We start from the raw sequence: 26010 nt of genomic DNA on the forward strand, positions 1-26010 counted from the left end.
AGAAGGGACCATTCCCTGGAGAAGGATGTCATGCTTGGTAGGGTGGAGGGTCGACAAAAGAGGGGGAGGCCTTCAACGAGATGGATTGACATGGTGGCTGCAATGATGGGCTCAAGTATAGCAGGGATTGTGGGGCTGGCGCAGGACTGGGCAGTGTTTTGTTCTGCTGTGCATGGGGTTGCTATGAGTCGGAAACGACTCGACGGCACTTAACAACAACAACATTATTTTTTAAATGATGTATTCAACTTCCTTAATAGTTATAGGGATGTTCAAATTATCAATTTCACATTGGGTAAGTTGTGGCAATTTGTATTTTTCAAGAAATTGGTCCATTTCCTATAAGCTGATAAATTTGTATAGAGTTTAGAGCCCTGAGTAGTCCCTTATTATCCTTTTGATGCCTGTAGGGTCTGTAGCAATATTCCTGTTTCATTCCTAATACTGGCAATTGTGTCTTATCCTACCTTCTACCTTTCTTTGTCAGTCTTGCTAAATGTTTGTCAATTTTATTGATTTTTTTTTAAAAGCTAGCATTTTATTTGATTTTTCTCTATTATTTTTGTGTTTTCAATTTTATTGATTTCTGCTCTTACCTTCTTTTCACTTTATGTTTATTTCATCTTCTTTTTCTAGGATTTTAAGTGGGAGCTTATATATTGATTTGAGACTTTTCCTCTTTTCTAATATAAGAATTTAGTGTATAGATTCCTCCTCAGCACTGCTTTAGCTGTGTCCTACAATTTTAATACAACATATATTCATTAGGTTTAATGTATTTTTTTAAATTTTCCATGAGACTTCCTCTCTGACCCATGGGTAGTTTAATTTCCAAGTGTTTAGAGATTTTCTTATCCTCTTTCTATTGCTGATTTCTAGCTTGATCTGTTGTGTTCATAAAACACACTCTGTTACGATTTCAGTTCCTTTAAATTTGTTAAGGTTTGTCTTATGGCCCAGAAAATGGTCTATCTAGTATATGCTGCTTGGACACTTGAAAAGAATGGTATTCTGTTTGTTTGTTTGGGGGGGGGGGCGAGTGTTCTACAATTGCCAATTAGATCTTGTTGGTTGATGATGTTATTGAGTTCTTCCATATCTTCTTGCTGATTTTCTCTCTAGTTGTTCTATGAATTGTTGAGAGGTGTGTGTGTGTGTGTAGAGAGAGAGAGGCAGACTCTAACTGTAATTGTGGATTTGTTTATCCTTTTAGTTCTATCAATTTGTTCCTCTTTGGTGCATACATATTCAGGAGTTCTGTGTTTTCTTGGCGGACTGAGATTATGTAATATTCTTCTCTGTCTCTGGTAATGTTTTTTGTCCTGAAGTTTACTTTAACTAATATTAATATAGTCATGTCTTTCTTCTGATTCATATTTGCATGATATATCTCTTTCATCATTTATTTTCAACCTATCTATATCATTATTTTTGAAATGAGTTTCTTGTAGACTACAGATAGTTGGGTCATGTTTTGTTGCTGTTGTTGCTGTTGTTTTCATTTTAAACTCTGCCAGTATTTCCTTGTATATTTAATATAAACCATTTATATTTAATGTGATTATTCATATATTATAGTTAAAGCCTACCATTTGCTTTTTTTTTCCTGTCCTCTGTTTTTATTTCTCTATTTTCTTTTTCCTGCCTTCTTGTAACTTATTTGAACACTTTTTAAAATTTTTTAAATTTTTAGCAAATTGACTTTCCATATAGCAGTTCACATACATTATCTCATGACATTGACTACAATTTCCCACAAAGCAACAGCTCCCCTCCCACTTCCTCCCCATAGTTACTGCTTCTCTGTGTCCATTCCTCTGTGCACTCCTGCCCCCTAAGCTATGTTCCTGTGCATACACAGCCCTTCTATTTTCCCATGATTGTTCTCTCCAAGGAGTTTATCTACCTAGTGTAAATGTTCACCTCATATGCCTGTTTTTTGTTTGGCTGGAAGCCACAAGTGTGGGTTCAATTCCAGACCTGAAGGGCAGTTAGGGGCCATAGTCTCAGGGGTTCCATCAGGCTCTATCAGACCAGCAAAACTGGTCCTTTTTTTTTTTTCAAATGATTTTGAGTTTTGTTCCACATTGTTCTCACACTCTATCCAGGATCTCTTACATAGATCCCCCTTCAAGTGGTTGACAGTGGTAGCCAGGCACCATCTAATTCTTCTGGTCTCAGTTGTATAGGCTGTGGATCACATGGTGTACCAGTTGCTTGGACTAATTGTTTCCATGAATCTTTGGTTTTCTTCATTCTTCCTTGCTCTGGATGAGGAGAGACACATCACTGCATCTAGATGGCTGCTTGCAAGCTTTTAAGATCCCAGTCCCTACTTGCCAAAGTAGGAGATGGAACAATGATTTGGGGTAGTATGTTATGCCAATTGAACTTGATGTCCCCTGTAACTATGGTCCTGAGCCCACAGGTTCAACTACTTGCTCCCTCTGGGTAGCTGGCTGTGTCCAAGAAATGACTACAACCTTGTCCCTTGTCAGCTCTACTATACACCTGGGAATTCTTACAGAACACAGCAATACACTTGTAGAAACATTACCAACCCTACACATGTTCTTGGGCACACTCTCCCCTGCATAGACATACCTAATAGTTCAACCTGTCCACCCATCTATATTTGAACACTTTTTAGAATTACCTTTTTATTTATCTATAGTGTTTTTTCCTTATACATTGTCCAGATTTCACATGTGTGTGAGGCTACTGAAAATACCATGGCTTGAGTTAGGCACACTTTAGTATTCAAAGAGACATCTTTGCTCTTCAGCACTTTAAAGAGGTCCCTTGCAGCAGATTTCCCCAGTGCAATACAACATCTGATTTCTTGATGCTGTTTCTATTGGTGTTGATTGTGGATCCAAGTAACATGAAATCTTTGACAACTTCAATCTTTTCTCCATTTATCATGATGCTGCTTATTGGTCCAGTTGTGAGGATTTTTGTTTTCTTTATGTTGAGGTGTAATCCATACTGTAGACTACAGTCTTTTTAATCTTCATCAGTAAGTGCTTCAAGTCATCTTCACTTTCAGTAAGCAAGGTTGATGCTTTTGAGTTGTGGTGTTGGTGAAGAATCCTGAAAGTACTATGGACTGGCAGAATGAACAAATCTGTCCTGGAAGAAGTGCAGTCAGAATGCTCCTTAGAAGTGGGAATGGCCAGATTTTGTCTCATCTTCTTTGGTCATGTGGTCAGAAGGGATCATTCCCTGGAGAAAGATATCATGCTTGATAAAGTGGAGGGCTAGCAAAAGAGGGATAGATCCTCAACAAGATGGACTGACACAGTGGCTGCAACGATGGGCTCAGGTATAGCAAGGATTGTGAGGAAGGCGCAGGACTGAGAGGTGTTTCATTCTGTTTTACATAGGGCTTGTTTTACATAGGGTTGGAGCTGACTCAACAGTTGCTCTAAGTATATATTATAGACACACAACTCATAAAAATGTATTGGTGTTGACCTTTTGCCAATTTGAGTGAAGGATACAATCCCCAATTTTATTTATGTCCCTTTATCCTCTCCCATTTATAACTGTTTTCAAATATTTCCTCTACATATATTTAGAACCATATCAGACCATGTTATATTTTTTTGCTTCAACTATCAAACATAATTTTAAAAACTCAAGAGGAGAAATAGAATTATTCTTTCAATTTTTCTTTCTTTCTTCCTGATGTGTCAAGATTATTTCTTTTATTATTTCCTTTTGGTTTCAAGAACTTCCTTTAATAATGAATTTAGAGTAGGTTTGCTGGTAACAAATTCTCTTAGTTTTTCTTCACTTGAGAATGTTCTAATTTTCTCTTCATTCCTGAGGGATATTTTTGCTAGATGCAGAATTCTGAGTTAACAGTTCTTTTCTTTCAGTACTTGAAAAATGTTGTGCCACTTCTTCCTAGCCTCCATCCTTTCTAGTGTTGAGAAACTCACTACTATTCAAATTATATTTTCCTATAGGTAAGGAGCTCTGGTAGCATAGTGCCTAAGGCACTTGACTGCTAACCAGAAGGGTGGCGGTTCGAACCCATCAGCCACTCCTTGGAAGGAAGGTTGGGCAATCTACTTCCGTAGGAATACTGCCTCAGAAACTCAAGGAGGGGTCACTATGAGTCGGGGCTGACTCGATGGCACATAACAACAACAACATAGGTAATGTCATTTCTCTGTTGCTGCTCTCAAGACTTTTTGTCTTTAGTTTTTGTAAGTTTGACTATGATATGTCTTGGTGTGGATTTCTTTGGCTTTATCCTGTTTGGGGTTCACTCAGTTTCTTGAGTCTATATGTTTATGGCTTTTGTCAAATTTAGAAATTTTCAGCCACTCTTTCTTTGAGCATTTTTTTCAACCCTGTCCTCTTCCACCTCTCCTTCTAGGACTCTAATGACATGTCAGATCTTTTCTTACAGTCCCAGAGGTCCTTGAGTCTCTTTTTTTTTTTTTGAGTCTTTTTGTTAATATTATCTTCACGTTCACAGAACCTTTCCTCTGTCCCCTCCATTCTGCTGTTGAGCCCACCCATTGAGGTTTTTCTTTGGTTACTGTATTTCCCAGGTTTAAATCTCCCCTTTGGTTTTTCCTTCTATCCTCTGTTTCTTTCCGGAGGCTTTTTATTCCTTTTCTGAGATTTTTTCTATTTTATTGTTTGCTTCAAGTCTGTCTGCAAGTGCTCACTGAAACATTTTTGTGATAACTGGTTTAAAATCTTGGTCAGAAAACTCTCACACCTCAGTCATCTCAGTATTGGTGTTTATTGATGATCTCTTTCGTTCAAGTTGAGATCTTTCTGGTTCTTGTAAGACAAGTGGTTTTTAATTACAATCTTTTTATTTTTTTAAATTTAAATTTAAATTTTTCACAGTAATGATAATGCCTTTCATTTGCATTGTCCTTTTTGGCTTCTAATATCTTTTCATATCTAAGATTTTGTGTGTGTGTGTGATTTGGGTGAAAATTTACAGAGCAAATTCACTTTCCATACAGCAGTTTGCATACACTTTGTCTCATGACATTGACTACAATTTTCCACAATGCAACAGCTCCCCTCCCACTTCCTCCTGATAGTTATCTCTTTCCTGCGTCAATCCCCCCATGCACTCCTGCCCCCTGAGCTGTCTCCCTGTGCATTAACAGCCCTTCTTTCTCCCATGATTGTTCTCTCCAAGGAGTGTATCTATCTCAGGTAAATGTTCAACTCATATGCTTTTCTTTTGTTTGGCTGGAAGCCACAGGTGTGATTTCAATTCCACACCTGAAGGGCAGCTAGGGGCCATAGTCTCAGGGGTCCAACCAGGCTCTATCAGACCAGCAAAGCTGGTCCCCCCCCCCTTTTTTTTTCTCCAAATGATTTTGAAGGCTGGCGGTTCAAACCCACCAGCCACTCCTCAGAAGGAAGGTTGGGCAATCCTACTTCCGTAGTGATACTGCCTCGGAAACCCAAGGAGGGGTCACTATGAGTCGGGGTCGACTCGACGGCACATAACAACAACAACAACAAAATGATTTTGAGTTTTGTTCCACATTGTTCTCCCTCTCTATCCAGGATCTCCTACATAGATCTCCCTCTGCGTGGTTGACAGTGGTAGCCGGGCACCTTTAATTGCAATCTTGACTTTTTTAATTTTTTTTTTTTTTTTTTTAATGAGACCCTGGCTCTTATTTAAGCCTTCAGCTTTAACTGACTCCCTTTGACACAATTCTGACAGGCAAAGTTGGAATACCACCTCATTACTGCCAGGTAGTGGTAAAAGGGTAAAAGTGTAGGTTTCCCACTCAACCACTGTTGACACTCAAAATGAGGAGGGGCTCCTCATTACTGCTGGGCAGGGGTGGGAGTTCTGGCTCCCCAGGAAGCCTCTGCTGATGACACCCTGTGTGGAAAGGCCAGGAATGCCTTGTTACTGTTCCCTAAGTAGCCTCCACTGACACCAGAGGGCGGGGAGGGTTATGTGTTCTCATTACCACTGGGCGGTAGTGAAAATCTCGACTCTCTGCAAGTGCTTCTCTGACATCACAACAGTAGGGAGGAGGAGGGACACTTCATTACTGCTGTTGGCGGTGAAAGTTCATGTTTCCCATGTGCTCCCCACTGTCACTCTGGGAGGGGGGTGCTCACTACTGTCCAAGGGTGACAAAAGTCCCAGCTTCCTACTCAGCCTTCTCTGATGCCACCTTAGTATGAGGGGAGGGCTGGGGCACCTTGTTATAGCCTATCAAGGGTGAAACTCTAAGCTCCACACTCATCCTTTGATGGCATGTGGGGAGGGGTGAAATTATGGATTTTTTCTGTGATATGTAGCTGGAGTAGAATGGTTATTGATAAAACTATTCTGTCTTGGTAGGCTACCCCTTTCCTGGTCCTTCGGCGAGAGAAAACAGACTTTGTTTGAGTTTTTTTTTGGTCCATGCCCATTTGTGTATCTGGGTTGCTGACTCTTTAGCTCCGAATTTGGGATACATGAGGCAAAAAGAAAACCCAGGACTCACCAACTCACCAATATGTTGTCTGTAGTCAGTATGCCATCTCCTCTCCACCTCTCAGAGCCTTTTCTTTATATATAATATCAAGGGGTTTAGTTGTACTTAGTGAAAGGAATAGGGAAAGCACATGTACTCCATCTTCCCAGAAGTAGAATTCTTGATTGTTACTATTACTTTGTTGTCTCCCCATATAAACCAGATTGTCAGCTTCATAAGAACAGGGCTTGGTTTTGTCCTCTGCTCTATCCTCATGAGTCTGGTGTATAGCTGGTGCTCAACAGACATTTTTGGAATGAATGAGTGAGTGAATAAATAAACACAGGTAAAATAAAGTAAAAACATGTTTTAAAGACATATAAAGGCGCTGTTCTGGCTTTAGTGGGGCAGAGAGGTTCAGAGCTATACCCATGAGTCTTCATTCTCCCTCATCACCTGTCCCCAGGCCCCTGAGTTCCCCATGCAGGGCACATTTGAAAACCTCAGGCTGGAACACATACTGCTGCTTGCAGCTCACATCTCTGAGCTGGTGCAGTAGGTATGGGGGTGGTTGGCCTGGATTTCAGAGTCAAGAGCAGAAAGGACTCTGTGTGGAGAAAAGGGGAGGGGAGGAAGGAAGGGATGACTATTAAACCCCTCTCTGCCCCCAGGGAGCCCTCAGAGCAGGGGCAGGGGGCACTGGAGGAGCAGATTGCAAGACACATGGATGCCACCTTGAAATCTATTCCAGACCCTGCTCATGACCCAGGAAAGCAGCCCTTGCCTGCCCTTGGACACATTCAGACCAGAGGGGCAGAGTCCCAGGGCCAGGCAGGTAAGCATGCACATTCAGTCCCGACCACCCTCCGCACCCAGGGCTGATGGGATGAGGAGCTGATGGCTGTAGATTCTGAGGTCCAGCAGGTCCATTTCTGGCCAGCAGGGCCCAGTGGGCAGCCACACGGCTCCTTCCCCACCGCGGTCTTGGAGAAAAGGAGGGCAGAAGCACCTGCCTCCAGGGAGATGAGTAGAAGTGAGTGCTTCCTGCTGACCACACAGCCTGCAGGCAGGCAGCAGCACCAGCGAACGCATCTCTCTCCAGAGGCTCTTTGGGGCCAAGTCTCTTCTAGGGTCACAGCTACATGATCAGCTTGCTGAAACACCAAGCTGTGCACAGGAGGGCAGAGGCAGCCTGGGTTCTCAAGGGAGGAGGCTGGCCTGCTGCTTCCACAGTGTCAAGGAGACTGGAAAGCAATGAGAGTGGAGGACGGTGGTGAGACCACAGCCGTCTACAAACGGGGAGCAAAAAGAGAGACAACCCCAGGACAGGGAAGAACATTGCAGGACCGTGGCCCAGCTTGCTCCCTGTGGTGCAGTGAATTTCTCAGTGTGGCTCTTCTAGCCATGGTCTTTGTGACTCCCACCAAATGAGGGGGTGGAACTATGCAAATGTGAGGTGCTTTGTGGCCCATCAAGGGGAACAGGTAGCTTGTTACTAATGTAAATAAGGGACACGGCACCCTTGTGAGGGTGGGACCAGGGGAGTAAGGTATATGGAACCCTCATGTTGGGGTTGATTGGTTTTGTCATCCTGCTGGGCTTAAAGTGAGCCCTCCTAGAGGGAGGAGGGGGACCTCACTACCACCAAGAGAGAGGCCGAGAGTGGAGCACGTCCCCAAGATCCCTGCAGAGATCAGCAGAGAGCTCGCAGAGGAACGGTGGGGCAGCAGAACCGAGAGACTGGCACAAGACAGAGCAGCGGGCTTGCTGGCCCACGGAGCGAGAAAGCTGAGTGCCTTTGGGCAGGAGGCTTGCTGGCAGAGTGGGGTGCACCTATGAGCAGAGCTAAAAGAGCTTTGTAACAATTGCTGGAGCAGCGCAGAGACAGGCCGAGAGGCCAAGGGCCAGAGAGAGGCATGCCTGCAGGCATTGCTGAGGGGATGGTGTCCTGATCATGTATCCTAAGGATGTTCCGGAACCCCAATTGTAACCTGAAGGTTGGGCAATCTACTTCCGTAGTGATACTGCCTCGGCAACCCAAGGAGGGGTCGCTATGAGTCGGGTCTGACTCGATGGCACATAACAACAACAACAGCAACTGCCCTAATAAACTCCATAATCATGAATATTGTCTGTGAGTTCTGTGTGGTCACTGCAACCAATTATCAAACCCAGTAGAGTGATGAGTACTGTGAGAGGGAAGGTTGGTGTCAGAATTGGTGAAAAGGTTGGAGGATGGTGGCATGTCTGACTTCCATCTCATAGGAATCAGATGTGGGCTGTTGCTGTTGATCCTTCTCCCTCTTGTGAAGTTAGAGGAGGTCAGAAGATGCCACTTTCATGTGCTTTGTGCATGACTTATTTGCTATGTGGCTTGAGCCAATTTGTTTAACTTCTCTGGGCCTTCCAGCTTTTATCATCTGTAACTCCATGATGGTCCACTACTCTCAGTCCACAGGAAGAATGCTCAGATTGGGGTTTCACTGTGTGTGCTGAGGTACAGGGGCACTTTTCCCATCCTTCTCCATTTTAATCAAATAAGAAGTATTTGTCGAGGGCTAGCTCCCCACTCTCCCCTCATCACCAGGAAAGCTGATATGTTGCCATTATAAGCAGGGGCCACAAACTCTAATTTCAGCAGGGTCAGGCAGATGGGAAAGTGTGAGTCAGTCGGGAGTAGTGAGGACTGGGGTGACGTGGAGGGCTGATGGCCCACCCACAGGGGCAGCCACTACTCAGATTTACCTGCCTGCTGCCATGTGGCAATGCAGCTCAGGTACTGTCACACCTCCCAATATACAAGAGAAGCCAGAAACCTGGATTTTCATGTATTTTTACCTGTTTAGATGTTGGCAATAAGCAAAAATTTGAGAAAGCACCGTGGCAGGCCAAACAAAACATGAACGGGTCGGGTTCAGCCCTGGTCATGCAATTGCAGCCTGAGGCTGCGGGTGGACTGACTTGGCCCTTTCTGAGCCTGTTCCCTAGTGGCAGAAATGGGGAAGAATATGTCTTCCATTGGAGGGCAGAGGAGGGCAGAGGCCAGACTAGACAGATCACCACTTATAACACCCCTCGCACTGTGCCTGGGACAAAGTAGGGTTGGCCCGCCTTAGTCTAACTCCATCACCACCTCCACCCACTGAAGCCAAGCAGCTGTCCAGGGAGGGGCCTGCCCTGGCATTGTCAGAAGGTGGACCCAGGGGAGCTGAGACACAGAGCCAAAAGAAGGTGTTGGCAGGAGGCCCAGAGCACCAGGGCTCAGGCCCGGATGAGGCTTTGCAGCTTTGCATGTTGTTGTGTGTCACTGAAGTGATTCCAACTCATAGCGACCCTATGGACAGATCAGAACCACCCCATAGGGTTTCCAAGGCTGTAATCTTTATGGGTGCAGATCACCAAGTCTTTCCTCCTGCTAATGGTTTTGAATCACCAATCTTTCAGCTGGTGGCTGAGTGCTTCATCGTTGCATCAGGGCTCTTTTTCTGAAGCTTAGTCAGGACCAGAGGAGGGTAGGTGGGGGAGGGAGTGGCCAGGGCTGGGGCCTGAAGAAGGACCAAAGTCCTGGGAGCAAATATGGGCACAACTCTAGGGGTCAGGGTTGGGGCGGAACAGAAACGGCCGGCTGCCTGCCACCAGCCAATGTCATCCTCTTGGATGTCTGGGACACTGAGAGTAGCATTGCCAAAGGCCCAATGGCATGACCATCATTGATAATCACTGCCATTATTCAGCACTTGCTGCATGTTGAGCCCTTGAAGAGCCTGTGTCTTCCACAATCCTTACAGCAATTCCACTAAGCATGCATCATTGTTATCCCTGTTCTAGGATGAAGGCACGGAGGTTGGTAGCTTCCTTTGATCACTACCACTGACTGAGCGTGCCCTTTGTGCTCAGTACCCCACAGGAACTATTTCATTTACTCTTGGTAGCTACTCTCCAAAGATGGCCACATCTCCTGAAGGTTCCGACTTTGTGAACTCCCTTCCTTTTAAATCTGACCTCGACATTCTTGACCATCAAACTGCAGCAAAAGTGGAACTGTGGGACTTCTGAGTCAAGGTCATAAAAATCCTGCAGCTTCTGCCTGAGTCTCCTGGAACGTGCTCTGGGGACACACAGCCTGGGGACCCAGCCTCCGTGCTATGAGAAGCCCCAGATGCAGAGAGAGGCCATGTATAGGGGCTCCAGTCAATAGCCCCTGCTGAGAACTGGCAGCCAGCCCCAACGCCATGTGAGGGGCCAGCCCAGCTGTGCCTCCAGCCCAACCAACATCCAACTAAAATGTAATGAAGACCCCATGCAAGGACCACCCAGCAGAGCCAAGTCAAGCCACTGAACCATTTGAAGCCACTAAATTTTGAGGTAGTTTGTGATGTATCAAAAGAGAACCAGAACACTACTCATAAGAGGCTCAGAATGTAGAAACTTGGGCTCTGCCCATGTTACAGATGACAACACTGAGTCACAGAGAGGATAAGGGATCTGGCCAAGGCCCACAGCTGGCAACAGTCAGAGTCCAAGCCCAAGCCCAAGACTCCAGAGCGACATCTCACATCCCTATTCTCTCCACAACACTACCCATAGCCATGTCACAGTGAGTGTCAGGATGGGATTTGAACTGTGCATGACTCTTAACCCTAAGACCTTCAATTTCTTGTGAACAAGTCCCTCTTGGAAGCTGCTGCTTAGTGTCAATGGAGCCCCTCAGAGTCTCCCTAACTCCTGAGCCCCGAGCCTTGGTCTCCTTCCCTGCTGGCCCGGAAGACAGGCTGGCACTGTCTTTCCTCAGAGCTGGTCCTCTCTCTGGTGCCTGGGTGGGGGCAGGGAGGCTCTGGGGCCAGAATGTTGACAAATGGCCTCACATATTAAACAAGAGCAATGACACTGTGTGGCCCTGGCGAGGTCCCAAATGCGAGAGATGAAAAATGGGGCTGATCCATCTTGCAGGCCTCGGTGACAGGGAGAAATGGATCAGCCCTAACAGGGGCTACTCGTCGGACCCGGCCTGAAGTAAGTCAAATGGGAATTCGGTGCTGTCAGGAGGCCAGCCCCACAGGAGCAGAGGGGCAGGGCAGGAGGCCATGCTTCCTGGGATGGAAGGGTTCCATGGCTGACACCAGCAGGTTCGTGCTAGGATGGGGGGCTTCTGGGAAGAGCAGCCTGGTGGGGGAGGAGACTTAGACTCCTGCCCCTTATGGCTGCAGCACCCACCTTTCTGGGCCTCAGTTTCCACATATGCAAAAGGGGGCTGTTGCATGTGTTAAATTTAATATCAATACCAAAAACCTGCAGCTGACAAGTCAATTCTGACTCATAGTGACCCTATAGGGCATTCCAGCTCATAGCACCATACAGTTTCTGAGGCTGTAATCTTTACGGAAGCAGACTGCCACATCTTTCTCCCATGGAGTGGCTTGGAGGTTTGAACTACTGACCCTTTGGTTAGCAGCTGAGTGCTTTAACATGGTGCTACCAGGCTCCTTTTAATATCAATAATAGCATTATAGGAAGAGATGGTGTTTATTGAAGGAGCTCTGGTGGCACAGTGCCTAAGGCCTGTGACTGCTAACCAGAAGGTTGGCAGCTCTAACCCACCACCAGCTCCACGGAAGGAAGATGGGCCAATCTACTTCTGTAAAGATTTACCTCCTTGGAAATCCAATGGGGGTTGCTATGAGTCAGAAATGATTCGATGGCAGTGGGTTTGGGTTTGGTTTTGGTGTTTATTCAATACTTACAGTGGGCCAAGCACTGTGCTGAGCACATCCGCGAAGGATCTCACTGCCGCCTCATCTCAGCGGCAGAAGATGGGAGCTGAAGCTTGGGCTTCAGAGGCAGACTGTCTACATGCCAGTTCCAACTCTGCCCCTCACAGGCTGGGTGGCCTTGGGCAGGTTACTTAAGTTCTCTGGCCTCTATTTCCCCCTCCATAGAACGTGGACCAATCAGAGCACCCACCTCATGGCCTTGTTATGATTAATGGCACATCCGTGCACAATAAAGGGAAGCTCATGCCACAAGGTAGATATTCCAAAATGTTAGCTCCTTTCCATTGTCACCTCCTCCAGTCCAGAGTGATTCCTTCCAAGGTCAAGGTCTCAGGATGAAATTACTCTGGGGAGAAAGGTTGGGTGAAGGAAGGTCAGAGCCTTAGCTGGCTTTCCTGGGTTTGTTCCACTTAAAGGAATCAGGGTCAAGGTCTCTTTAAGATGCACACATTTGCATATTTGGCTTTAAGGGGGCGGAGCCAAATAGAGCAGGAAGGGGTGGAAGGTAACCACCAGGAGTCTCCAGTGGTCTAAAATGGGGTCTTTCCTAATCACTGCCCTCCCCTTCCCACATCCCAGCATTTGCATATGCTGCCACCCCCTCCCTGCTAGCACACTGTTATCTTGTTCCCATCTTGCCCCAGTTCCCCTAAGAACTTCTCCCCCAGGACCCTCCCCACCAGAGGCTGGGTCAATGGCCCTTTCTCTGCGTTCTCACAGCTGTCTGCGAGCCCTCCCTCCACACAGCATGGTACAGAGAGTAGCTGGCCACTGTCTCAGTCCCTGTTATAGCACACCCCAGGAGACCAGGGCCAAGTCCATCCTGACCCCTGCTGCGTCCTCAGCAACTGTTCTGGAATCATCCTTGGTAAATATGTACTAAATGAATGAATGGATAAAGGGTCTCCAGCCACTGGGACTGGGACCTAGATAACCTGAGTAATGGACACTGTGGTCCTTCCTTTCCAGTACGTATTCCTCTTCTGGGAACAGCTCACCCCACAAACACAATTCTCCATTGGGTTCCACCCCTCCTTCCCTCCCTCTGCAAGGGTTTGGGTGAGGGTGACCCCACCACTTGGCTTCAGGGTAGAGCAGGTGACTGAGGCCAGACCAGTTAAAGCATTCCAGTCAGTCACTCTAGTGATCTAAGTCACTGGATAAGGGGTCTTCTCAGGACTGAGAGCTAAACCAATGAGCCATTTTAGTTCAGGATTTTAATTGGAAATATCAAGAAGAGGCCCATCTCTCTGCTGGAATGACTATATTTGGAAGGTACAAGGCTCAAGCTGTGCATGGTGACCATCTTTGCTACCACCTGGAGAAAAGCTGCCTGAGAATGAAACCAACACAAAGAGAAACAGAGAAAGAAAGGGGGAAAGAGTGACTGAGTTTCTGATGGTACCATTTGGCCACCTAGATCCAGCTGTGCCTGAAGCAGAACAGTGGTAACTCATCTAACACCCATTTCACCCACTTGAGAGTTGTGGTTTTTTTCCTTGCTCCAGAGGTAGGCCCATTGACATGAGCCAATAAGCTCAGGATATGTCCCAGCCATGCCGATTAATTCAGGAGAGACAACATGACCTTGTTTGGTGTGATCAGAGGGAAGCTTGGAACTTTAGTTATTAGTTGGGGGAAAAAAAAAAAGAAGCCTTTTCTCCTCTGATGGTATAGTGCCTAAGGCATTTGACTGATAACCAGAAGGCTGATGGTTCAAACCCACCAGCCACTCCTTGGAAGGAAGGCTGGAAAATCTACTTCGGTAGTGATACCACCTCAGAAACCCAAGGAGGGGTTGCTATGAGTTGGATCCGACTTGATGGCAGTGAGTTTTTTTGTTTGTTTGTTTATGTGAAGGAGGAAGGAGCTCTGGTGGCATTGTGGTTAAGGCGTTGGGCTGCTAACAAAAAGGTTGGCAGTTCAAACCCACCAGCTGCTCTGCAGGAGAAAGACAAGGCAGTCTGCTTCTATAAAGATTTACAGCCTTGGAAGAAACCCTATGGGTGTTGCTGTCAGTCGGAACTGACTCAGTGGCAGTGGGGTTGATACATGAAAGAGGAAGTTCCTGGGTGGCACACACACACTTTGCGGTCATCTACTAACCCAGAGAGGAGCTCTGGTAGCATAGTGCCTAAGACACTTGACTGCTAACCAGAAGGCTGGCGGTTCAAACCCACCAGCCACTCCTCGGAAGGAAGGTTGGGCAATCTACTACTGTAGTGATACTGCATCGGAAACCCAAGGAGGGGTCACTATGAGTCGGGTCTGACTCGATGGCACACAACAACAACAACAACACTAACCCAGAGGATGGCGGTGTGAACCCACCCAGCCCCACCGCGAGGGGAAAGCCTGCCGATCTCCTTCCGCAGCCAAGACAACCCGGAGTTGTTCCACTCTCAAACACAAGGGGTCACATGAGCCAAACTCGACTCACTGGCAATGGGTTTGATTTTTGGTTTATGTGAAGGGGAGGAGAGTTTTGTCACCATTGTGAGGGAGGTTAGTTCAGGGACAAAGCCAACGTGTGGAGAGGGACAGCGCTCAGAGGACCACAGAGAAAAGAAGACATCAGTACCCCTGGACCAGCATCCCTGAGGTCCACACCACAGCTGTGCTTTTCATTTACAGGGGCCAATCCATTTCCTTATTGTTTGGACTGATGTGGGTGGGCTTTCCTGTTACAACTTGGAGAGTACTAGCTGATACACCTGGACTTTGCAGTTACATGAACTAATCAACACCCCTTAAAGAGTATTAAGTAAACACTTAAGCCAGTTGGGATCACCTGCAACTGAAAGAATCCTGACTAAGCCTGCCTTTCTTTTGCACACTATGCCCTGAGGCCCCTATCCCTATATCCAAGGCCCTCACTGGGGTCCTACTACCCCGTCGGACCATCTAGAACCTTCCATGGCTCCCCTAACTTCAGCTCTCACCGGCTTCCTTCTTCAAAGCAGGCCCCTATGGCAGGGGCCAGCGAACTGTATCTGCACAGGGTCAGGAAATAAGTTTTTGACTCTGTGGGTTATATGGATTCTCTTGTAACTGCTCAACTCTGCCTCAGGAGCATGAAGACAGAGACAATACGTAAATGATAAGCCTGGCTACATCCAACAAAACTGTATGTAGGGGCACGGAAATTTGAATTTCACACCAATGTCCTATGTCACAAAATACTCTTCTTATTTTGATATTTTTCAACATTTAAAAATGTGAAAACCATTCTTAGCTTTTTTGACCATACAAAAATAGGTGGGAGACTGGATTTGGCCTACGGGCCACAGTTTGTCACCCCCTGCTCTAGGATTTCAAGGTACCTTTGGATTTGGGCTTCCCCTGCCTCACACTCTCCTCAGGCCTTCCCTCCTTTGCTGTCTGACTGGGAAGAGCCACTGAAGCCCCAGAATGCCTTGGGGCTCTCGTGCCTGGAAGCACTCTTGTGAAAGTCAAAATCCACTTACCAGAAGGACCACCCGTAGTCCCAGGAATGCGGTCTCCAGTCTTCAGGGCCGAGGCTCACAGTGACCTGGAACACTTGTGTGTACATCATGTGAGCGACCATTCCCAGGAGGCCTGTGGGGCAGGGAGCAGAACATGTCAGGAAAGCAAGGTGGGACTTTGTCACCCTCCCACACAGCCCTCTCAGGCAGCCGCCTGGCAAACAGTGCCAAGGGAGGTCAGCAAGACCAGAGCAAGGAAGGCCAGTGGGTGGCAGTTTTCTAGGCCAGGCCAAGGAGCCTGAGTTTGGTCCTGAGACAAAAAAGAGCCCTGGAAAAATTGAAGCAAGAGAAATGTAGAATCAGATCTGATGTAGACTGTCAAACTTTTACTGTAAAGGGCCAGAGAGCAAATATGTTAGGCACTGGGGGCAGTCTAGTCTCTGTCACAAAACAGCCATAGACAATAAGTAAATAAATGAGCATGGCTATGTTCTAATAAAACATTAATTACAAACATAAGCATTGGAGGAAATTGGAACCCTTATCCATGGCTGATGGGAACACAAAATGGCACAGCCATTACGGAAAACAGGTGGTGGTTCCTCAAAAAATTAAAAATAGAACTACCATTAAAAAAAAAAAAAAACGAAACTCACTGCCATCAAGTCAATTCTGACTCACAGCAATCCTAAAGGACAGACTGGAACTGCCCCATTGGGTTTCCAAGGCTGTAGATTTTTATGGAAGCAGAATGCCTCCTCTTTCTTCCATGGAATAGCTGATAGGTTCGAACAACTGACCTTCTGTTTAGCAGCCAAATGCCTTAACCACTACACCACTAGTGCTCCTTTAGAACCACTACAAACCAAGAACCCAAACTCACTGCCATCAAGTTGGTTTTGACTCATGGCAACCCCTCCTTGGGTTTCCAAAGTGGAATCACTATGGAAGTAGATTGCCTAATCTTCCTTCCAAAGAGTGGCTGGTGGGTTTGAACCGCTAGCCTTCTGGTTAGCAGTCAAATGCCTTAGGCATTGCACCACCAGAGCTCCTTAGAACTACTATGTGTTGTTATGTGCCGTCAAGTCAGCCCCGACTCACAGCGACCCCGCCTTGGGTTTCCGAGACAGTATCGCTATGGAAGTAGATTGCCCAACCTTCATTCCAAGGAGTATATGACCCAGCAATTCCAGTCCTAGGTATATGCCCAAGGGACTTAAAAGCAGTGACGTGAACTGACGTATTAACACAATAGCCAAGTTCATTCACAACAGCCAAACGTGGGAACAATTTAAATGTCCATCAATGAATAAATGGATACACAAGATGTAATACATACATATGTTGGAATACTACTCAACCAAAGTCTTGATACATACCACAACATGTATGAACCTTGAAGACATTATGCTAGTGAAATAAATCATAAAAGGATATATAAATATACTGTATGGTCTCACTTACATGAAATGACAAGAACAGGCAAATGTATAGACCAAGGTTTATTAGTGGTTCCCAAGGGCTGGAGGAGGGGAGAGAGGAGAAGCCACTGTTTGGAAAGTAGTGAGGTCTTGTTTATAACGATAAGTCTGGCATCAGTTAAGGGTAATGGCTGCACAACATGAGTGAACAGTATCTCTACGCTATACACCTGAAGAAGGTCAAATGGGCAAATGTCATCCATAGTTTCACAACAAAAACAACAACAACAAGGCAACTGCTGATCCTGCATTTATAAAACTACATGCCTGTTCTGGTTCCCTAGTGCCACTCTTACAACATTATACCACAAATGGGATGGCCTTAACAAACAGGACTTTATTCTTACAATTTGGAGGTTTTAAGTCCAAGTTAAAAATGCCAGGCTCTAGAGGCTGGGTGAAAGCCCCTCAACCTTGGGGTCCAGCTCTGCCTCCTGCTCCCGGCCCACTGAACCCAGAGACGTTTCTTCACTCAGACAGCTGCTGGCTGCTGAGGCTGCCAAGCCCAAGGTTGACAAGTAAAAAGGCACAGTCCCGATATTTACCAAACCCCACGGCAGGCCATTAATTTAAGTCCATTTAAATCCCAAGGTCAGCAGAGCATAGCAGGCTGCTGAGCAACGACACGGCTACATGCAGGGTCCAAGCGTGCCATAAGCTAGAGACCATTCTCAAAGGCTTCTCTTTATATACAGGAAGCAGACCACATCCCAAAAGCAGCTGCTTGGGGTAGATCCCACCATGGAGTTGATTGCCAGTCTCGTCATGGGGAATAACTACCACCAGCTGCCCAGCCACTCAATCAGGTCCAGCCAAGTTGACACACAAACATAACTACTACAACACCTCATGGGATTTGTTTTCTTGGTTCTTAGGTTTAGGGTTATGGTTTTGTGGGCCATTCTAGTCAGTTGGCTAATACTTTTGTGCCTCTGTTCTACTTCCTAGCTCACTGTGTAGCCTGGGGTCTTAAAAGCTTGCCAGCAGCCACTCAAGATGTAGCAATTGTCATTATGCACCTGGAACAGAGGAAGGAGAGTCGGGAATCAGAGGATGAACCGGGATGTACGTGTCTAACTGCCTCCATTTACTGCCTCTCTTGCCATCAGACCAAAAGGACTGAACATTTTGATCAAAGATTCTATATACAAATCCTGATCAAAGGTGGGAAAATGTGGAACAAAATTTTAAATGCTCATGGAATCTAAACTTTCTGGAGCTATTGAGGCTAGACGACCTCCTGAAACTACTGCCCTGAGGAAACCTTTAAACCTTAACCCTAAACTACCCCCTGAAGTCATCTTTGAACCACACCATAGTTCAGTTTACTCAATAAAGAATGTCAACCTTGACAGATTGTGCTCTGTTGAAGAACTATCTGTGTGGTCAAATAAACAACAGAAACTCCAAAGGTTTGATGAGAATCTTGGGAGGCAGTGAATTCATGTTGATGGCAGTAAAATAATGAGGAATGATTGAGAAAGGGGGCCTCACTGGAAGAACATAGCCAAGGTCACTGTCCACCAAGGACACATGCAGAAATTGCTGAATCGGGGTGAGTTTTGTTGCATTTCTTCTCACCAAAAATTAAAAAAACAAAAACCAAACTAGCATTGAACCAAATGTGGCTGAAATCAGTGGGTCCCAGTTCTACCCTACAAACTTCCCTGGTCAGACTGAGGTAGCTGGATTCTGTCATCAAGTCCCGAGCGGCCGGTGTGGGGCCAGAACGCGAGCCCTAAGTGAAGCGAGGGGGAGCAACGTGCAAGAGAAGATCCAGCGTCCAGCTTGGCCACTTCCCGGCTGTATGACCTGGGATAGGCCACTTCACCTTTCTGTGCCTCGGTTTCCGCACCTGTAATATGAGCATAATAATAGTACCTACTCATCGAGCCACCACCCGTCTATCAGTTTGTCTCAGTGCAGTGGCTAGCATGTGGCTATGATGCGGGAAGCTACGCCCCCGGCATTTCCAGCACCAGCAGGGTCATCATCCATGGTGGACAGGTCTCAGTGGAACCTCCAGACAAGGCAGACTCGGAAGAATCAGCCAATGAAACCCTATGGCTCACAGCAGAATACTATCTGATCCAGTGTTGGGAGAGGAGCCCTTAGGTCTAACCCACTCAAACATACGGTGACCACAACGGACTTGAGCACCCCAACTATCACGAGGATGGCACCCGCTGGGCAGCCTCATGTTCCATTGAACACGGGGTCCACATGGGTCAGGGCCAACTTGACAGCTCCCAACGACCACCACCTTAATGACTGCTATGAGAATTAAGTGATACACATCTGTAAAACATGTAATAAGCCCTATAGGAGTGTTTCTTAGATGCAAGTGTATATGGATGGATGGATGGATGGATGGGTGGATGGATGGATGGATGGATGGCTGAGTGAATAAATGAGACTCACTAAACAGTACACTAACTTCATGCTAGTCCAGGGACAAGTCTGTTTTGCCCTCCACTGAATCTCCAGCACCTAGCACAGTACCAGCACCTAGCAGATGTTTGATACATGTTTGTTGAATGAATAATGGTCACTGATTACCAGGTGCCTGGGAGTGTTCAACTGGCTAGTGTAATGATCTAGGGTCTGAGATATAGGAATGAGCTAGGATAGGTCCAGATTAGAAACTGTAGGTGAGCAAATTGTCTACACGGGTGTGGTTGTTAGACTTGTGTGTCGACTTGGCTTGGCCAGGGTTTTGAGTGGCTTAGCAGCTGGATTCCCCACGACTAGATTACGAAAACCACAACACAACTCACTTCCATCTAGTTATACCCGACTCATAGCGACCCCTCCTTGGATTTCCAAGGTGGTATCATTATGGAAATAGATTGCCCAACCTTCCTTCTGAGGATGACTAGATTGGATGTGGTATACTCAACTCCATGGAGGAATGTGTTGTGAGCAGCTAATCAGTTGCCTTCAGGGTGTGGCCCGCTTCCACTATATATGGAGAAGCTTTGAGGCACGTACTTAGCTTTGTGGCATGTTTTGGATCCTGCGTTTGGCCGAGTCTTCATCTTCGTTCCTGGACTTGAACCAGTGGCCTGCTGTGTTGCTGATCTTGGGACTGTGGCATTTTACCCACCGATCTCGGGTTCATCAGCCTCAGCAGCCAGTAGCTGCGTGAGTCAGAAGCCTCCAGCTCCAGTAGGCCTAGAAAGGAGGTAAGCCTTCCCCCCCGCCCCTGGAGCCGCCACTCTCAGTCTGGACTTCTAGCCTCCAAAACTGTAAGGGAATCAATTCCTGTTTGTTAAAGCCGCCCACTCATTTGTGGTATTTCTGTTACAAGAGTACTAGATAACCAAGACAATGGGCACATGTCAGAGTCATCATTCCTTCATCAGTCAGTTGACAAATATTTATCCAAGGCATTTCACACGCCAGACACAGTGCCAGTGGTAAAGAGGGGCTGGAATGGACAGACAGGTGCCCGGCTCCTGATGGTCCCAGGCTCCAGCAGAGAAAGTCAGACAATAAGCACATAAACTGCCATGTAAATGTCAGGTAGTAAAACGTGCTGGGATGAAAGCAAAATGGGGCCAAGTGATGGAGGGCACCTGAGGGGCCATCTCAGATGGGGTGGCTGGGAAGGACCTATCTGAGGAGTTGGCATTTAAGCAGAGGCTTGCATGGCGAGATAGGGGTCTGGGAAGAGCATTCCAGATGCCGAGAATGGCTGGTGCAGACTCCAAGGCAGGGCGGAGCCTGACCTGTTGGAGGAAGTGAGAGGTACGTGGGACAGAGTGAAAAAGAGGAAGAGTGAAGTCAGAAAGGTGGGCAGGGGCCAGGTCATTCAGAACCTCGCAGGCCACAGTGAGGATTATGGTTTTTATTCTAAAGGCGACGGTGTAAGGAGATCACTCTGGTTCCTCCGTGGAGATGGAAGATGGTGGGGGACAAGTACAGGAGGAGAGTTTAGCTAAGAGGCCACGGCAGGGATACGAGCTGAGCGGTCGCTGCATGGACAAGAGCTATTGGCAGATCTGAGGTAGGTTTCAAAGGCAGAGGCAACAAGACTTGCTGATGGACTGGACAGGGGGAGTGAGGGCTACTTAGAGTCTAGAAAGACCTCAGGGTTTGGGTTTGAGCAACTCACCAGAGGATGATGGTACCATTTACTAAGATGAAAAAGGCTAAGGGAGGATGAAGTTTGGGTGGGTGGAATCCTATTTGGGCCATATTAGGTTTGAAATGTTTATTTTACATCTAAGCAGACAATATCTAATGAGCAGATGAATATACGAGTCTGAGGTGGGGGAGTATTTGGAGCTGGAGACTTAAATGCAGGAATCACTGACCTGTGGTATGTAAAACCATGTGATAGCTCTGGGGGCACAGTGCCTCAGGCATCTGACTGCTAACCAGAAGGCTGGCAGTTCAAACTCACCAGCCACTCCTCAGAAGGAAGACTGGGCAATCTACTTCTGTAGAGACATCGCCTCAGAAACCCCAGGAGGGGTCGCTATGAGTCAGACCAACTTGATGGCAGTGAGGTTGGCTTTTTTTTTTTTTTTTGGGTTTAGAAGGGGTCACCTGGAGAGACATTGTAGGAAGAGAAGATAAGAGTCCTGGGCTCAAGCTCTGGAGCAAAGTGACATTTGGTGTTTCAGCCAAGTAGGAAGGAGCTGCAAAGGAAGCTGTGGGGGAGAGCCCACGGAAGCAGGAGGAGGAGCGGTGGAGTGTCACTAAGGCCAGGAGAAGAAAGAACTTCAAGGAGGAGGAAGTGACCATTCAGTGACATTAGGTGACAGAGGCTGTCTCAGTACAGTGGTGGACAAATGGGATGGGTTAGAACAGGAGAAGACAGTCAAATGTATACAGAGAATGCATCCCATGGAGAAATAGGAAAAAGGGGGTGATATTTAAGGGGGCATAGGGTTCATGATAAGGAGCTCTAGTGGCTCAGTGCCTAAGGCATTTGACTGCTAACCAGAAGGTTGGTAGTTCAAACCTACCAGCTGCTCCACAGGAGGAAGATGGGGCAATCTACTTCCGTAAAGATTTACCACCTCAGAAATCCAATGGGAATCGCTATGAGTTGGGATTGACTCAATGACAGTGAAGTTTTTTTTTTTTTTTTTTTCAGAGGGTCCATGATGGGAAAGGCTAGACGCTCACCCCGAACAGTCAAGCTGTGAGGGAGAGACGGTGGTGTCGAGGAGGAAGAGTGCGACTGCAGAAGCCGGGCAGTAAGAAGGCAAGAGGGACGGGCATTCCCCCCAGCACAGGGCGCTGCCTTTGGAAGGGTACAGGCAGAGGAGAGCAGGCAGGTGCAGATTCCAGGAGCTGGGCAGACTTGGCAAGGCCAGAGGTCTCCCTGCCTTATTTGCTTCCCTCCTCTCCACCACGCCTGAGGCTAGGTCCCCAGCTGAGAGCGAGTCCAGGCGGGTGGGTGGAGAGATTGGGAGGTTGCAGGAGCGAGGAGAAGGTGTGAAACAGTCTTTTCGGAGAGTGGGAAATCACAAAGCCTCTGTGGAAGCGTAGCGGGCTTGTCGGGCAGCGTTGCGTGCCCGTGTGAGATTGGAGCTCATGAATTTAGAGTGAGGCCAGGCAGCGTGGCTGTGGGCTCCTCTGCAGCCACACTCAGGTGGTGGGAGAGGAATTGTCCTGCGATGCACATCGGTGCCTCCTAAGTCCAGGGATACACAGCGTGCCAAACCCAAACGCCCCAGGCATCCCTCATTCCATCCCTTTGGGCAGGGTGCTGGGTCCTGGGCACACCTGGGGTGTGGTGGACCATGGCCCAGGCAAACTGTTCAGAGTAAACACTGTCCAGTGTGGACCCCTCCTGGGAAAGGCTACAGTCATGCTGAGCTAGATTTCAGACCTGCTCTTGCATCTGGCCTGCTCTTCTTTGCAGGCTTTGGACAAAATGTTATGTCAACGCCATGCTCCATTTAATTGAGATATCAGGGAGCTAGCTGATTAATTAATTTATAATCGAGTTTACTATTAAAGATGCTGTCTACGTTATTACTCAGAGCACTCAGGGCACACTCATGTCTAAATATTCTTGTTTATGTAGGGCACTGATCCAGAATTTGCCAGCAAGCCATGTGTTTCACGTCAAGTAGATGAGAGACGGAGTGATTGGTGGGGACCCAGAGGAAGCTGGAACCAAGTGGGATGGGCCTGCGAGGACGGCCTGACGTACGGTTTGTCACTGAGCATATATTGAGTGTTTGCTGAGTGTCAGGGTTTCTTTCAGGTGGGGAAGATAGGCCTGGAAACAGGTGACCTGCCTTCCCTGTGCTGCCAGTGGGGGGGGGGGAGATGAGCACCAATAGGGGTCCTCAGCCAGGCTCTGGGTGGGGAAATCAGCAGCTGCTCCTTGAGGAGGGGACACATAAGCCGAGAGATGAAGGGTCAGAGGGGGAGGCGTGGCACCCCCTCCTGCAGAAGCCCACAGTCAGAAGAGGTTTGGTGCAACTGTAACAGGCAGTGGACGGGACCTGTGGGTGGTGAGAGGTGCCGAGAGGTGCCACCGGGGACATACAGAAGGGCCTTCGTGAAGCGTCCCGAAGCTATCGTAAGGAGCTTGGAATTTATACTGAGGGCAACGGTCAAGGATTACATAATTAAAAGCAAAATTCACGAAACCCATTGAGTTGATTTTGACTCATAGCAACCCTACAGGACAGAGTAGAGCTGCACCATCAAGTTTCCAAGGCTGTAATCTTTATTGAAGCTGACTGCCACCCCTTTCTGCCACCTCTTTCTTCCATAGGACCGCTGCCGCTGACCTTTCCATCAGCAGCCAAGCACTTAACTACTGCGCCACCAGGGCTCCTTAATTGTAAGCAAGAGACTGAGAATCAGGCAAGCTTTTTAAAGATCCCTCTGGCCCAGCTGCCCCATGGGAGGAAGATGAGGCAATCTACTTCAGTGAAGATTTATAGCCTTAGAAACCCAATAGGCGTCGCTGTGAGGCGGGATCAACTCGATGGCAGTGCATTGGTTGGTTGGTTTTTGGTTTCTGGCCTGTTTAGAGAAGGGACTAGAGAAAACGGAAGAGGCGGGGGGGGGAGCAGGGCGGGGCAGGCCCAAGCCTCCCACAGAGCAGAAGCACTCTGGCCAATGGGTGCCATTGCCACCAAGATGCAGGAAAAGGGGGGCTGGACAGAAAGAATCCCAGAGTTCCTGGCGCCCATTCCCTCCCAGCAAACCTTCAGCACTGGACAGACTTGACTCAGGAATGGGGAGGCACTGGGAGAAACTGGAAGGAACTGGGAGAGGCTGTTGGGACTCAGTCAATGAACAGGCCTGGAATCTCCCCCAGAAAGAAAACTGTGAGACCCTCCAGGCTGGTTATTTCCTGACACCCATCACCTGAGGGGGGACCAGAAAAAGTAAATCTCCTGTGTACATATACCGAGTGGATCCAGGTGTTTGTCCTGACGGAGACTAAAGAGCTGGCTCTCCCCCCGGGCCCCTCGGCCTGGGGTGGACATCCACGGCCAGGAATGCTTGCCCTTCAAACCTTCCCAAGAAGCCCAGCTGTGTTGAAAGCTTTCCAGATCTATTTTTAAAGTACAGGCTATTTTTAGACTCTCCCGAGAACCTGCAGCTTCTCTTGTAGCTTATTTCAGGGTTTAAAAAGTTCCTCCTTAGCCAAAAACCAAAACCCAATGCTGTCAAGTCGATTCCAACTCATGACGACCCTGTAAGTCGGAGTTGACAATGGACGATGGCCGTGGGTTCCTCCTCGGAGGTCTATCTAAGGGACGGCATGTGCGGGGTGCCACCTGAAGGGGACGCCACTGAGCAGTGCCCAGTAACCATCACAGTTTCCATCACCAATGAGAGGTAATTCAGCAAGTTAAAAGTAACGCTTTCCTATTCGACAGCCTCTGTGGGTCAAGGCAGACTGTGTGATCTGGCTTTGCTGAATGTCCAAGGAGAAGACTGAAAAAAAAAAAAAAAAAAAGACTTTGAACACATCATAGACCAATTTTCATCAGTGAAAGCAAGGAAGGTGCGGCTGTAATTTCACGTAGTGCCATAAAGTGTTGATCAAAGGCTTGACAAGCTTGACTTGGACTACTGAGCCGATGTTATGGTAGAGTCATCTAGAAGACAGATGTCAGGTGTTTAGACAGGGGCACAATTTCAGCGTTTGCCATAGGCCCTATTCCTCCTTACACATAACCTAAATCTTCCAGCTCCAATTTCAGCTAATTTTCTGCTCTGCCCTCTGAGGACCAGGGGGATGAGTTAGTCGGCATCTTCTTGAGAGAAACCTTTCCAGCTCTGTAATCACCCAGCTGCCTCTCACCCTCCTCTCCCCTGCATAGGACCTGCCCCTTCCCCCTAGGTCCCGTTTTAGACACTCGAGTCATTACCATCATTCTTGTTTGGGTTCTGCCCATTGCTTTATTTGCCTTTTCAAGCGAAGTGGCCCAAATCGGCGGTGGCATTTCAAAGGGATCCTCTAATTTCAAGCCATCAGTTCGCTGTCTCTCCACCACCCTTGTCCACCCCAGCCTCCTCCACCCAGCCCTGAGGCAAGGCTGACATGGAAACCCAGGGAGTCATGGGCACAGGCCCCTCCCTTAGGGAGGGGCTAGAATGAGTCCAGAGCTTAGGACCCCAATTTCTGGTGAATCTTGGTGTTGTTGTTGTTGTTAGGTGCCGTCAAGTCGTTTCCGACTCATAGCGACCCCGTGCACAGCAGAACGAAACACTGCCCGATCTCGCGCCAGCTCCACGATCCCTGCTATACTTGAGCCCATCATCACAGACACTGTGTCAATCCATCTTGTTGAAGGCCTCCCCCACTTTCGTCGACCCTCCGCCCTACCAAGCATGACGTCCTTCTCCA

General features: G+C 47.5%; 1 protein-coding gene across 1 annotated transcript in view; it reads right to left on the minus strand.

Moving 5' to 3' along the window:
* GSG1L (GSG1 like) overlaps window positions 1-26010 on the minus strand; it is a 139730-nt gene that overhangs the window by 65714 nt on the left and 48006 nt on the right. The window contains exon 2 of the mRNA XM_007950165.2: window positions 15709-15820. Coding sequence (XP_007948356.1) covers window positions 15709-15820 — 112 coding nt within the window. The remainder of the gene's footprint in view (window positions 1-15708; window positions 15821-26010) is intronic.

The sequence above is a fragment of the Orycteropus afer genome, unplaced genomic scaffold (assembly GCF_000298275.1).
Source record: "Orycteropus afer afer isolate SDZICR_OR568_19922 unplaced genomic scaffold, OryAfe1.0 scaffold00266, whole genome shotgun sequence".
Lineage (NCBI taxonomy): Eukaryota > Metazoa > Chordata > Mammalia > Tubulidentata > Orycteropodidae > Orycteropus > Orycteropus afer.